This window comes from Miscanthus floridulus, chromosome 10 (assembly GCF_019320115.1).
Source record: "Miscanthus floridulus cultivar M001 chromosome 10, ASM1932011v1, whole genome shotgun sequence".
NCBI classification, from domain to species: domain Eukaryota; kingdom Viridiplantae; phylum Streptophyta; class Magnoliopsida; order Poales; family Poaceae; genus Miscanthus; species Miscanthus floridulus.
The window spans coordinates 107,420,484-107,434,616 of record NC_089589.1 but is presented as its reverse complement, the minus strand read 5'-3'; the positions used below and the strand labels follow the sequence as shown (position 1 = coordinate 107,434,616).

The 14,133-nt window shown below is 43.6% G+C and overlaps 1 protein-coding gene across 1 annotated transcript; it reads right to left on the bottom strand.

Moving 5' to 3' along the window:
• Positions 1 to 11,804: 11,804 nt before the first annotated feature.
• LOC136485265 (bisdemethoxycurcumin synthase-like) lies at positions 11,805 to 13,022 on the bottom strand. The gene has a single exon (XM_066482182.1). It carries the CDS (start codon positions 13,008 to 13,010, stop codon positions 11,805 to 11,807), a length of 1,206 nt encoding a protein of 401 aa, XP_066338279.1. The 5' UTR covers positions 13,011 to 13,022.
• Between the last annotated feature and the right edge of the window lie 1,111 nt (positions 13,023 to 14,133).

Below are 14,133 nucleotides of genomic sequence, written 5' to 3'. Positions count from 1 at the left end.
GCAACTTAACGGAATCATTAATGTTTTAAAGATTGGTGGTAGATTCTCTTTCTGACCAAGAAAATGAAAAGGTTTCGCTGGAAGGTGGATATTTTAAGAAAGAGAATTGGTATTATAGGAAAGGTGGCCTAGTGATTGGAGTTATCTAAGTATTGTTTGGAGTATCTGTCAGAATCTTAGAATCAGTTGACAAATTACTTGCAGTAAGGTTAACACGTATGCAAAGTGAAGTGGGATCCTTATCAAGATGATGGAACTACACGAGGAAGCAAAGAAGAATCCAAAGTCAGAGTATCCCTATCTCCTAGTCGACGTCTTCTAAATCTCGGGGACGAGATTCATCTTAGGGGGGTAGAATTGTAACTCCCCAAAATTTGCCTCTTTTGAAAATAGGTTTAAAATGGTTTATTTATGAATTTTGTGCTCATGACAATGTAGGAAATAAAATTTTTTGTTAAATTAAAATTCATCATAAGGTAGCAATATGTTTGAGCATACATGCCCTTACATTTGATTTATTTGGGTTGAGTGGTTTTGATTGAAAATTTAGAATGGTTTAAATTGTTTTTTGGAGAACTTACCAAAATTTCTCATTTTTATTTGAATTGAAAAGTATATTGGAAATAATATTTGAACTTGATTTGATTCATAATCAAAATTGGTTTTGAAAAAGAAATGGAAACAGGAAAAGAAAACTCTCTCCTCTCCCTCTCTATCCCGCATGGGCCGCCTGCTTTCTTTTCTCTTGCGAGGCTCAGTGCCGAGCAGCAGCCCACCTCACCTTTGTCCTGGCCTGCTCCTCTCTCTATTTCCCCCTTGGCCCAGCAAGCCACCGCAGCCTAGCAGCTGTGTCAGTCCAGTCTTCGTTCCTCTCGGGCTGCGCCTCCCTGCTTCTTGGCCGCGACCCGCTCCTGCCTCCACTCGTGAAGCCTAGGCCGAAGCCCCAGCAAGCCAACCTAGCAAGGCCACGCAGGTGCACGCTCCTCCGTCTCTCTCTATCTAACATCCGGGACCTGTGTTTTCTTTCGGTGATGAGTTGGGCCCACCAGTCAATGTTATCCCTTTCCTCCAGCTCGTGTCTGTCACATACTCACTGTCGCAGGGAGTCTGCTGCCGCCCCGATTCCTCGCGTTGGCGTGCGCCACAAGCTGTCTCGCCCCCATAAATAGCAGTCGCACCAGCACCGCTTTCCCCGAACACTAGAAGCAAGCGATGCCGCCTCAATCGAGCTCTAGCCACCGCTAAGGTTGATTCGCCGCGTCGTTGTCTCTTCATCACCGTGACCGCTTTGCCAAGCATCTACATGAGGTAAGGAATCTTTGGGTACCACTTTTGTCCCCTACCTCGCTTTCTACCACCCATGCCGTGTCGCCATAGCTTCACCGCCATGTTCGAGCCGCTCAGCTTAGCCCCGCGTCGAAACCGTGCCGTCACAAATGTCCTAGTCCCCTCCATTTAGTTCTCCGTGCCATCCTCTCTCTTCCCGTGTTTTCCTCGTCGAAACCCATGGCCTCTAAGGCCGTTTTCCTATTTCGCCAGCGAGGTGCTCGCCGCCGTCATTGGAGCACCACCGCACGGCCCACTGTTCCGGCCAGCCAACCACGTGAAGCCACCATAGTCGTCCATCTAGAGATCTGTGGCCTAGATTAGAAGATACCCTTTCGCTGGTATTTTTATTAAAGAGCCCCTCGGTTTCTTCAAAATAGAACCCTGGTCCATTATGTAATTCACAGATTATGTCTTCTTCTTTTAAAAGCGTATTTTGTTCGGTTGACTTCTAAAGTACGTTTTCATCTATTTACAGTTTTGCCACTAATCATGTTTAAGCCATATCTTCTCTGTTTTAACTCCGATTGGACCCGTTCAAATTGTGTTAGGTTCGTATTTACATTGTCTACGTGTTTATACTACTGTTAGATATTTTTTTAACTTTTAAATTTCAAGGTTAGATTTAATCTATTATTTTATTAAAGGAAATCTTATTTATTTCATATCCTCTACGTTTTAGCTCCGAATTGACCCGTTCAAGTTGCACTAACATGAATCTATTATTTTGTTAAAGGAAATCTTATTTATTACAATGAGGTCTATGCGTTAGTAACAATGTTTATCATGTCATTAGTTTTGGAATTTCATGGTTTAAACTCTAACATGAATAATAATTATGCAACTGGATTTTATAAATAAAATATGATAAATTCCACTTTAGTTTTCAAAACCAAATATAAGTTTGACTTAATTCAACTTAGGTATTTCTCTTAAATATCTTATGCATCCTTTTATATAGTTAAAATTAATAAAGCCTATGGTTCTCTTTTAAAAGAAAAACAAGCCTTTTGGTAGCTGTATCTTTTTTTATTATAGCTCCAATTAGCGTGTCTCTCGCGACTATGTGTTCGTAGCGGTGTGTAGAATCATGTCTCAAACTCTTTTACTATTTTTTTATGATTGGTGTACTATCCTAATTTAGATCTATTGTTTGCTTTGTCTATGATTGCATGGATGCTTGTGTGGTGCTTTATGATCTTTTCTAGTCGGTGAGTTATACGTGGTTAGAAGTAGATATTTGAAGATTTGGAATGGAAGAAGGATTTAAGTTTAAGGTTTAAGGCAAGTATAGCATGGGATCTTCCTTGTTGTCCTATACACCTATAATCATTTAATTCATACTGCAAGTGTCTACCTTGACTACCACTAAGGATTTCCTAGTCCTTTGTTACCTTATACCTTGTTACCTATGGGGTATCGCATTGGGTAGTATGATGCTAGTGCTCAACCACAACCATGATCTTGTAACTTGACTAATTGAATATGCAATAAACGTTAAAAGGTGTTTTTAGCAACAAGGAACAAGGGGGCTAGAGCATTGGGCTATTTTATGGTGCTCTAGATTTCCCTCCCTAAGGACTTATCTGTAAGTGATCATCCGGGACTTATAATACAACTATGAGGGCTATATGGCTCTGGCTTTAGCTCAGTATGAGGACCTTTTATAGCTTGTTAGAGGTTACCTTTATGGCGCAAGAGGGGTGTGTTCTAGGTTGGATATAGTGCGGCCTCTGTCCATCAATGTATAGGCTACGCGTCATTGTGCCTATCGAAAGGGGAGCCCTACATTCACAGGCCACAAAATCCTAGCGGCCCTAACTTGCTAGATGAACCTTTGAAAGGATTTATAGTGAACCCTACCGACCTTCCTTGGTAGTGGGTCAAGAGGCTGATCACCTCGGGCGAAACGGTACATCACGACTCATAGTGAAAGTGTACAACCTCTGCAGAGTGTAAAACTGGTATATCAGCCGTGCTCACGATCACGAGCGGCCTTAGAACCCTTATGGAATAGATGATGAACACTGATGATAAAGATGCTCACTAATAATTATTGTTTATGCTATTCATTATTCATGTTTACCCGATCATGTGTTTATATGGGCTTATGAATAAACTTGTTGCTACCCAATTGCTAAAAGATGACTCATTAAAAGATAATCACAGTTAAACCAGTGTCAGCCTTTTGAGCCTCATGAACCCCATGTTATATTTGTTGAGTACAACATGTACTTACGTTTGCTTTACTTTTTAAATCTTTGGAAAAATCCTGGATGGGTACCGGATTGCTAGAGTTTGGAGGACTTAGGCTTGTTATCAACCAGTCAGTTATCCCTGTGGAATTGAAGTCTTCACCCGAAGATCGGAGTTGTCTTTCCGCTGTTTGCTGTCTAAGGTTATATCCTTTATACTAAGTACGTTATATATTGAGCATTGTCTTTTGATATTACCCTTATTTGTAGCTATATGTGAGATTTGACTTCCTGGGCTCACATATGGTGTGTATCTAGTTTTGTTCTTAAAACCGGGTCCTACATTATCAAAACTTTTGGGATCTTGTATCCCGATGTGGAGAAGTGTGGAGTCCTCAAATGGGTGGAGGTTAGAGCCCCGAAGGTCTCTAATCTTCTCCTGCCTAAACACAACTACCAAGGCATAGATTTCTTGGTAATCGAGCCAAATGATCTATTAACTTTATTTATATTTGAGTCCTCCCTTTTCTAGGGTCCAGTTGCATACATCCATTTGCACATAAGTGTCCTCTACCTACTATAGAATATGCTAAGAATATTCTCGATTGTATAACATCCATGGTCACAAGGGTCGAAGGGTCATTTCCTGCTACAACCACCTCACCTAATGGGCCCTTATTGACCTATCGTCAAGCTTGCTGGACCACTAGGTCCATCTGAGGGACCTTTGGAGGCGGAGGCCAATGGCCAATTAGCTTGAGGGACCTTGATCATGAATGACCCAGAGGCCCTTCTGAAAACCCTTGTCGAAGGAAACCTTGGTTGTCCTTTAGGAGGCCTCCACCATCCTCTATTGGTCACCCTCAACCCTAGCCTTTAGAGCGAAGGCTTAATCCTTAGGCTTTGGATGAAGGTCTCTCGGGACCTTCGTGGCCATCCTTGAATCTAGCTTCCCGGGACCTTCATGGATGATCTTCGAAGGCCTTTGCAAAAGACCTTCAAACACCTCACCATGTACCTACATCCATAGGGTTTGTGCGATGGAAGGAAACATTGTTAGTGGACCTTGGGCGTGAGGCTTTGCACCCAATAGTTCCCACTTCGATGGCAAGGTTGGACACAGATGACACTGATCCTCAAGTTAGGGCGCTGCCTCAGGCCCAAGGGTTTGGTCCCCCTAGGGCTCATTTGTGTTAAGGTTGTCTCGAGATTACTTTTGACATGTATGTCGTTGCTTGGCTCTCCCTAGGCGCTGCAGCAGAAATGAACGGATGGAAGTTTGACCACCGCTTGAGTCACTATATAAAGTTTGGGGGGTTAAAATAGAGGTACCACTAGTGCAGGAGTGGGTTTCAGTCCTAGTTGGGAAACCCCCTCTAGTCCCGGTTTTCCAACCGGGACTGCCAATCCAAAAATAAAGGCCCGGCTTTAGTCCCGGTCCCCTCAATCAGGATTGATTTAGGACTTGTAGTCCTGGTTGGTAATACCAACTGGGAGTAAGGGCGGCTCCATCCCGGGACCTAGGCGCTGCCACTTATTACACCAACTAGGACTGAATGTCTCTTTTCTTTTCTTTTCTTTCTTTTTTTCTTTTCTTTTATAGTTTGTTTGCATTAAACATTGTATGCATATATTAAGAGTGAAACTAACTAAGTAAGATATTGTATATTACAATGATCATCCATCGCACAATCAAATTTCATACAAACCATAATAAATTTAAACCAAGTCATTACACACTACATGTCCAAGTACTCCCCAAAATTCATGCAAACATAGTATGTCACCACTACTACCTAATGAAGTTGACTTTATCGTATTTTCAATTTGGTGAAGTGTAGGTCACCAATGTGGTATCAAAAAATATCATTGATGAAGACCAACGCATTAACTAGTGCACTCTCCCTTGGTTCACAACTACGAGCACAGGGTCTACTAACAACGTTTAACAGTGCTCAAGAAGTCAGTGGGTCTCCCTCTTAATCGCAACCAGCTTTGCCTAAAATCCTTCTATAGTGAGTGTTGGCCATTCATGAGCATATTTCCAATCATAACCCAATTGATACATTGTCTAGTTAAGAATGGCTATAAAATTGCACCATTTGTAGGTTAAGTCATAGTCCTCAACCTATAAGTGTTGGCAGAAAAAAGGTTATAAGAACCAAGCTTTGCAAAATATAACAACAAATCCAGATATAAGCTATGAGTTTGACTTCGACTTTACCACATCATTTTGGTTGTTCCGAGCAATGCTTGCACAAAAGCCCTCAACATCATGACGCATGTATGCATTTACAACTTGTATCAGCATGGAGGATAGTGTAGGCAGGGTGTACCCAATATTCGCAAGCTTAGTTACACATGCAATGACAGCATATTTTTGTGCAACAGTCTGCTGGGGTGTCTTTATTTCTATCTCTGAGATTTATACAACACCTCTACCCCTCCAAGTTGTGATGGAAAATCCAATTCGACATTGGATTAATGGGCCATTATCTACATGAAAGGTCTGAACAACCACTTCCTGAACCCCGAAATTTGAGAGCATCTCTTTAAGCCAAATGATTGGGTCAATTACCTACGGTACATTTAAGAATCACATATATATACATACCAAAAAATATATTTATACAAGCGTATCTGACACATTAATTTATTGAAAACATATAGTGTTGCTTACTATGATTGGATGATTATATGGTACATCCGGCAACACTGGATCGAATCCCATCCACTTTACATAGCCGCTAAAACCTATGACTTCCGACGGAGGGAGACGACGACGTCCAACCATCTCTTCTCACTAAAGTCAATATATCAAAAATCATATCACTGGAGACAATATTTTTCATACACGAAAATGAATATCACTAAAGTCAATTTTTTTCATAAGTCTACAAATATCAAAATTCACATCACTAAACCCTATATATTAAAATTCAAATCACTTTAGTCAATATTTATCATATACCAAAATGCATAAACAGTAAAGTTAATATATCAAAATTCATATATGTATGTCACTGAAGTCAATTTTTTATAAGTCTATATATATCAAAATTTGCATCAATAAACCTTATATATGAAAATTCATATCACTGAAGTCATTTTTTATAAGTCTATATATACCAAAATTCACATCAATAAACCCTATGTATCAAAATTCAGCATCTTTCCAAGCCTGGTTTCACACAGCACAAAGGGATGACAAGGGGTTGGCAATGAGTATTACCATCTGGTGGCAGAAGAAGGTTGAGGCCGAGGCCAGAGATGAAGAAGGCGCCGGCAGAGACGATGTCAAGGCCGGAGATGAAAGTGCTGCCGGAGATGAGGGTGAGGCCGGAGATGCGAAGGCGCTGACTGGAGACAAGAAGGGCGATGGAGCTGCCGCGTACACCGGAGAGGAGGATGAGGGCACCACGTGCACCAGAGCCAAGGACGAGGGCGAGGCCGGTTGGCCACCAGAGAATGAGGACAAGGGCGCCGCCGGGGGCACAAGGATGAGGGCCCGCCGTGCGCACTGGAGAAGAGGGCGTGAGCCGCACGCGCCAGAGCTGAGGACGAGGACACTGGCTGGCCAACGGAGGGCGAGGACGTGGGCGCCACTCGCGCGCCGGAGCCGAGGACAAGGATGAGGACCTGCCACAAGAGCCGGAGAAGTGGGCGAGGTCACACGGGCGGCGCACGGCGGGGGTGGCGGTGCGGCAGAGTGTGTGGCATGGATCCAGTGGCAGTTGAAAGGAGAGAAGAAGAGAAGACACGAATATATGTAGGGTTGGTACCTTTAGTCCCGAGTTGGGCCACCGACCGGGACTAAAAGGCCTCTAGTCCCGGTTGGAGGCCCAACCCGGGACTGAAGGTTTTGAACTTTAGTCCCGGTTGGTGGCCCAACCAAGGACGAAAGCCAAATTTTGGTGTGCAGAGAAACTGCTGCCTACCCGGCAGTTTCATTTCCCACCCATGCAACAGTTTATAACATATCCTTTAACATAAATAGGTTGAAAATTGGAAATTGCATAGTAAAAAAATATAGCTAAAAAAATTGCAATACAAATTTTCTTTCATATACAATTTATAATGCTTTTGTCTCAAGCTTTAAATGTTTAATAACATATGCTATAAATTATAATTACAACTTAAAAATTCAAATTTCAAATCTCAGAAATTCAAACATAGTTTTCTTTGACAAGATAATTTCAAATGAAAAGGTTGTCAACTACAAAGTTGCATAACTTTTTGAGATCTACCACTTTTGTTTTGGTCATTTCTCCATTTGAGGACATTTTAAAAATTTAAATTTTAAATTTTAGAAATTCAAACATAGTTTTCCTTGATAAAATGATTTCAAATTAAAAAGTTGTCAACTACAAAGTTGTGTAATTTTTTGAGATCTACAACTTTTATTTTGGTCATTTTTTCATTCGACAAAACGGTATTGCACATTGTTCACAAATTTACGTCTCTCTTATAGTTTAACTATAAGAGAGAAATGTAAATTTGTGAACAATGTAGACTACGACTTTGTCGGACGAAGAAATGATCAAAACAATAATTAAGATCTTAGAGAACCATATAATCCATACAAACATAATTATGATGTACATACAAATAAACCTAATGAAACATAATTAACTTACATACAAACATAATTAAAATATCCATACAAATGAACCTAAAACCTGATTAAACATAACAGTACAAATAAACCTAACTAACACATGGATCCTACAAATCGGCTGCAACCCTAGTCTGTCTCCACTGCAAATAGTGTATGTCTTGGATTGTGTAACCATAGTCATTATCTATGTAATGCAAGGCCCGCACTACAACACTCTTCATTGCCTCACAACGCCGAGGACATGGCATCCCATAGATGTAGCCTACTAACGGACTATGGATGGCCTAGTTCTTCCTAAATATCATGCAATACTGGATGCCAGCTGACGTCCTCTGGCACATCGCTTCCACGAAGTCCCAGGCGTACCCCAGTTGCTTAAGTGCTTGTGTGAGAATGGGCAGCAAGCCACATGTAGCATAGGTGAAATCATAGAGCAAAACCTGCAAGCGGACAAACAAAAAATATCAGGAAGCACTCAAACAATAATAAGAATAAATAAACATTACTCTCATATCATACATGACGTACCACATCCATATAGTTGAATGTTGCATGCCTCTCGCTTACTCGCGACACATCCAGACTGCGTTGACGTAAAGCTTCTATCTTCAAGGACGAGAAATCTGGCATACAGTAGCCAATTCGCTCAATTGCCTACAAACAAAGCAGCCCGGCATCGATCTGGGTGCCTATCTTGGTCGGCGACCGTCATCTAGTCTGCACGATGTCCTGGCGCACGTCATTATTGTACCTAATGGTGATGTCAAAGGCGAGTTTGTATGTCCATAACTCGCCTCCTTCATCATTCACGACCTCATTTATCGTCGTCTCGAAGATGTCCCACACCTTGAGCAGCCATAGTGCTGCTTTTAGCCACTTGACCGATTTTATAGTCTGTGACATATGCAACAATCATATTATGAATGAATGTATATATGTAAAAATTATATTAGCAGGCAAAACTTAAAATATTCCATACTATTGTGGGCCTGGGTAATGTGGAACAGCCCTATCTGGCGATGGCGCGAATGAAAGATCGCCAAGGTGGAAACCTGGTTCCTGGGAAAGTCTGCCGCCATTCATTGTAACTAAAAAAACTGAAAAAACATCCCAATAAATATAGAACCCCCATATAAATATATCATGCAACAATATATATTAGAGAAACATATAAACAATAAATCATAAATATATATATATATATATATATATATATATATATATATGCATGCCACATAAACTTAAACATTTTGCACATAATTTTGTTTAACGATTATTAACTCTCATCTAGAAATAATGTTGCTAACAAAGATCTAGAAAACAATAAATGTTTAAGGCTACGTAGAAATGATGTATAAATAAAAATAAAATCCACCATTATATCTAAAAAACCACATATTGGAATATTCCTACGCTTATTACTAAAGCATGAAATGATAAACATTATTAGAAATGAAAGATTAGAAGAAGAAGTTGCTAACCTTTAAAAGATTGAAGATGAAGCCGGCGGCCGAGAGCAAGAACTTGCTCCCTCAAGCAAGAACATGGATGAACAATAAGCAAAGACCAAGATTTGACACGTGTGTCTCGGGCTAGGGGGACAACGGAAGCGGGTATATATAGGTGGGAACCTTTAGTCCCGGTTGGTAGAGCCTACCGGGACTAAAGGATCAACCTATAGTACCGGTTGGAGCCAAAACCCGGGATAAAAGGCCTGCGGGACCTTTGGTCCCGGTTGGTGGTTCTAATCGGGATTGAAAGGCAACCTTTAGTCCCGGTTTGAACCACAGACCGGAATTAAAGGTCCCTGCCGCAAAAGCCTGCTGCACTATTCGTTGGGCAGGGGATTCTAGTCCCGGTTGGTGGTTTCAATCGGGACTAAATCTCCTATTACACCTGGGACAAATTCCGGCCGGGACTAAAGCCAAAAACTGAAAGACTGTTCTCTACCAGTGTACCCTAGTCACTTTCTTTGTGGTAAAAGCTTTAGCGTCTGATATGCGGAGTATTCATCCTTGCGTTTTGGAGGGGGCTTTCTTTCGTTGTTGGGGTGCTTGGTCTAGACATGGTAGCACGTGTTAATGATAAAGATATGTCTTGATCTTCGAGCGTTCCACGATGGCTAGTGCAAGGGCTCAGGAGTATCTCAAGGAGAATTTGAGTGATGTTCATGTTATTATAGAAAACTTGGTTGGAGACAAATGCAAGGCTGACAAAGCCAAACTTGAGATGGAGCATACCTTCAAATTTGGGCCTTTGCTAAATACTGAGGCCGATTTGACGAGGTATTCTGAGCTTGGATGGTTCGAAAGGGAGAGGGTTAGGCTTCCGAAGGGTGAGTCGGTGCCTGAACCTCAGTTCAATGAGGCGGTAGTCTTTTTGTGACTTCTTTGTTTGCGGATGTGCTTGAGGCTTTCCGAGTGCGGCTTCACCATCTGACCCCAATGAGGTTTTGCATTTGGCCAATTTTTATTGGGCTTGCCAGACCTTTTTACGCGGAGCCCGATATTAACTGTTTTTGCATATGTATTTTTAAAGATGAGAATGGGAATGATGCTTATCCGTATCGTATTGCAATGAAGACAGAGATTCTGAATCCGCTAACTCGTGTGGTGGCTTAAACGTGTGATGGACGAAGGGCTTGCGAAACGGCCTTTGAGTTTGCTGTTCGGTTTAGCAGTGGCCGCAACCTGGTTGTGGAATTTCTTGCTGCTGTGGTTTGGCCTCTTGGAACTGACAAAGACATCATTTGATGGGTCGAGGCCCTGTCTGTTGAGATGCATGGCCACCGGTAGTGAATGAAGTAATTGGTCAATAGGCGGTAGTGTTCTCTGCAGTGCATAGTTTTGATGTATAGCACATCTTTTTTTCTCGAACGTGCCTCGGGCACGGTTTTCATTAAGCAGAAGAAGAGAGTTTACACGGAATTACAGATGTATAGCACATCTGGTAAGCATTAATTCACGATATGCCTATCAAGATATATATATGGTTTAGGACAAAAAGGTTGATGTCTAGTATCATTTAATAAAATGCACGACACATATAATAGCTTCAGTACTCTAGATTCAGCGATCACTGCTGGTTCGAAACCCATCATCACTGCTGGTTCTCGGTTCAAGAAATCAAACTAGGAGTAATAAGATAAGGATCACTATCGGTTCAAGGATAGACCCAATAGTAATATGACAGTGATTACTGCCGGTTCTACCATCTACCAGACTGTGATATTGCCATGACCCTAGATGGTTTGGTGGCTTGTGGACTCTTTCCTAGCATGCGCGAGATTGTGCGGTGCTCTAGAGTGAGATAGCATTGTTGAGAGATATTGACCTTATTTTAGCTAGGGTAACCTGTATACTGCAGGTTTTGCTCTTAACAAGAGGAATCAGACTGAGGGACTCAAGAAAAGAGGTGGGAGTGAGGAATGGGCCGATAGGGAAGAAGAAAGTGATGACGAACTGATAATCTTTTCTGCTTTCAATATTATATTGTATAGGCACAAATACAATTAACACAAATTGTACACACCACCTTATATGGTCCACGAATTAGCCATAAGGAGCTTATTTTACTAGGGCAACCTCTATACCGGGTTTATAGTTTATACCATGCATGCTTTATACTCCGTATATAGAAGTTATTTTTGGTCGATGTTTGAATTGTCAATTTCCCTCCTGTTCCTGGTTGCTAGGGGCGTGGAGCACCATGGTCTCGATTGTGATTCCCGGTCCAAAAGCCATCATCACTCCCCACTCCGGCGCATCCCCTCCCTGCTTGGCCACTGCTGCCCGACGGCGGCGCAACTCATCGAGCACGAAGATCACTGTGGTGCCACTCATGTTGCCAAACTCGCTGAGCACGTGGCGACTAGCCGCCAGTTTCCCGTCCTCCAGACCGAGCACTTCCTCGATGTTGTCCAGGATTGCACGACCGCCGGGATGGATCGCCCAGAAAAGGTCGTTCCATGCGGCGCTGACGCCGAGCGTGCGGAACGCGTCGACAAGGCAGCGTTCCACGTTGCACCGCAGCAGGCGGGGCACCTGGCTGGAGAGGTGGTACTCCATGCCGCATTTGCTGTACTGCATGGAGATGGCGTCCTCGGTCTCCGGTACCGTGGTCTGCGACGCGAACGCCATCTCTAACAGCGGGCGCTCGACAGGGGCGACGGGGTCGGCGCCGACGATGACGGCCCCGGCACCGTCTCCGAACAGGGTCTGGCCGATGATGTTGTCGATGCAGCCACCCTCGGGCCCGTAGAAGGCAATGAGCGTGAGCTCGGAGCAGGCGACGAGGACGCGCGCGCCGCGGTTGTTCTCCGCGATCTCTTTGGCGAGCTGGAGCGACCGCCCCCCGCCGTAGCAGCCGTGGAGGTTGAGGATGGTGCGGGACACCGTGGCGCGAAGGCCCAGCAGGGAGGCCAGGCGGCGGTCGGCGCTCGGGGCACGTGCGCCAGAGTAGGTGCTGAGGATGAGGTGGGTGATGTCGGTGGCCGGGCGGCCCCACTCCGCGATGGCCTTGGCGGCTGCTTTCGCGGCCAGCTCCGGGACGGCGGCGGAGGCGATTTCCACGCGCTCGTCCAGGGACGGCCGCGTGGGGTCGATGAATCCCGGATTGGCGGCCAGAAGTTCCTCGTTGAGGTGCAAGTAGCGCTGTCTGATGCCGGACTTCTTGTTGTTGCAAATCCTGCTGAGCTTGGCCTTGAGGTCGGTGAGGTGCTCGCTGTTGGTGACGCGGAAGTAGTAGTCGGGGTAATCATCCTGGGCAATGCACGTCGGCGGGTTCGCCGTGCCGATGCCGAGCACGGCGGCCGGCCCATCCGCGCGCTGTGCACGCCTCATCTCGTGGACGGTGGCCGGTGCGCTCCCCATGGATGCCGACCACGACACCTACGTATGTAGGTGCAGGTAGCTAGCTGTCGCACTCGCGCTCCCGGGTATGGATGGTTGCGTGCGTCTTGGTGGTTTGGAGAAGCAGGAGGAGGTGCGTTCTATTTATACCATTACAAGTGTATTATGTACGATGTGCTGGTCTCATTCAGTTCGCAGCGTTCCGCGGACAACGACGTGCGTGCGTGCGTTTATATACAATTGTTATATAATCGCATGTGGATTACTAGTATATATATATATACACACACAATGCAAGAAGTACTTCCTATTTCTTTTTTCTCTTTTACTTCTCTATTGTGTATCTTTTCTGATGATTCTTTTTGATCTGTTTTTGTGCACATCAAACAAATGATAGACGTGCCTGCAATTAGTAATGTATCCCTTGCTGTTCGCTACATATATATTTCATTTTTAACCGTTTATTTGTGATATTGAGATGAGATCCGATCCGTTCACACAACTGTTACACAGCTCAAGCAAAGCTTCTCGTATAAAATACACTAGCACGATACGCCTGACAAGGGTCGCATACACACGGCCGGGTTTATATACAAGTATATATATGGTGTATATGTGGGTATATATCATGTACCATATATATTGCTTCGTCTGTGGCTTAGTTATTTTTGTTTTTGCATGTGTGCGGTGTTCGACGACCCGTGTGGTATTTAGGTGTTATATAGATGGAACATGGTGTGTGTGCTCACAATTTGACCATGCTTTTATGTGCTGGTTTGTAGCGTAGCATGAACATTTCCCAGTGAATAGACGTTGTTCCTTGGCCCAGTCTCAGTATTTCAAAGATGCCCATAGGGATAGAATAGAGTGTGTATGCATGTATTTCTACAGAGTGAGTGAGCACATTTGTGTTGGAAAAAGCATATATTTAAGTTTCGAGGCAAGAGTAACCATATCCCTTGAGGTATAGGAAGAAAATAGAACAGAACACATTGGTGCTCCATCTTTACAACGAGGGAGATGGCCGAGAGAGAGAGAAAGTGGTGGAGAAGAAAAACCCTAAGTCTTGAATATATAGTGGGCTAGTGTGGGCTAGCGGGTTGTGCCTGATTTACGGAGGCGGTTCTTTTACAATGCCCGCCTT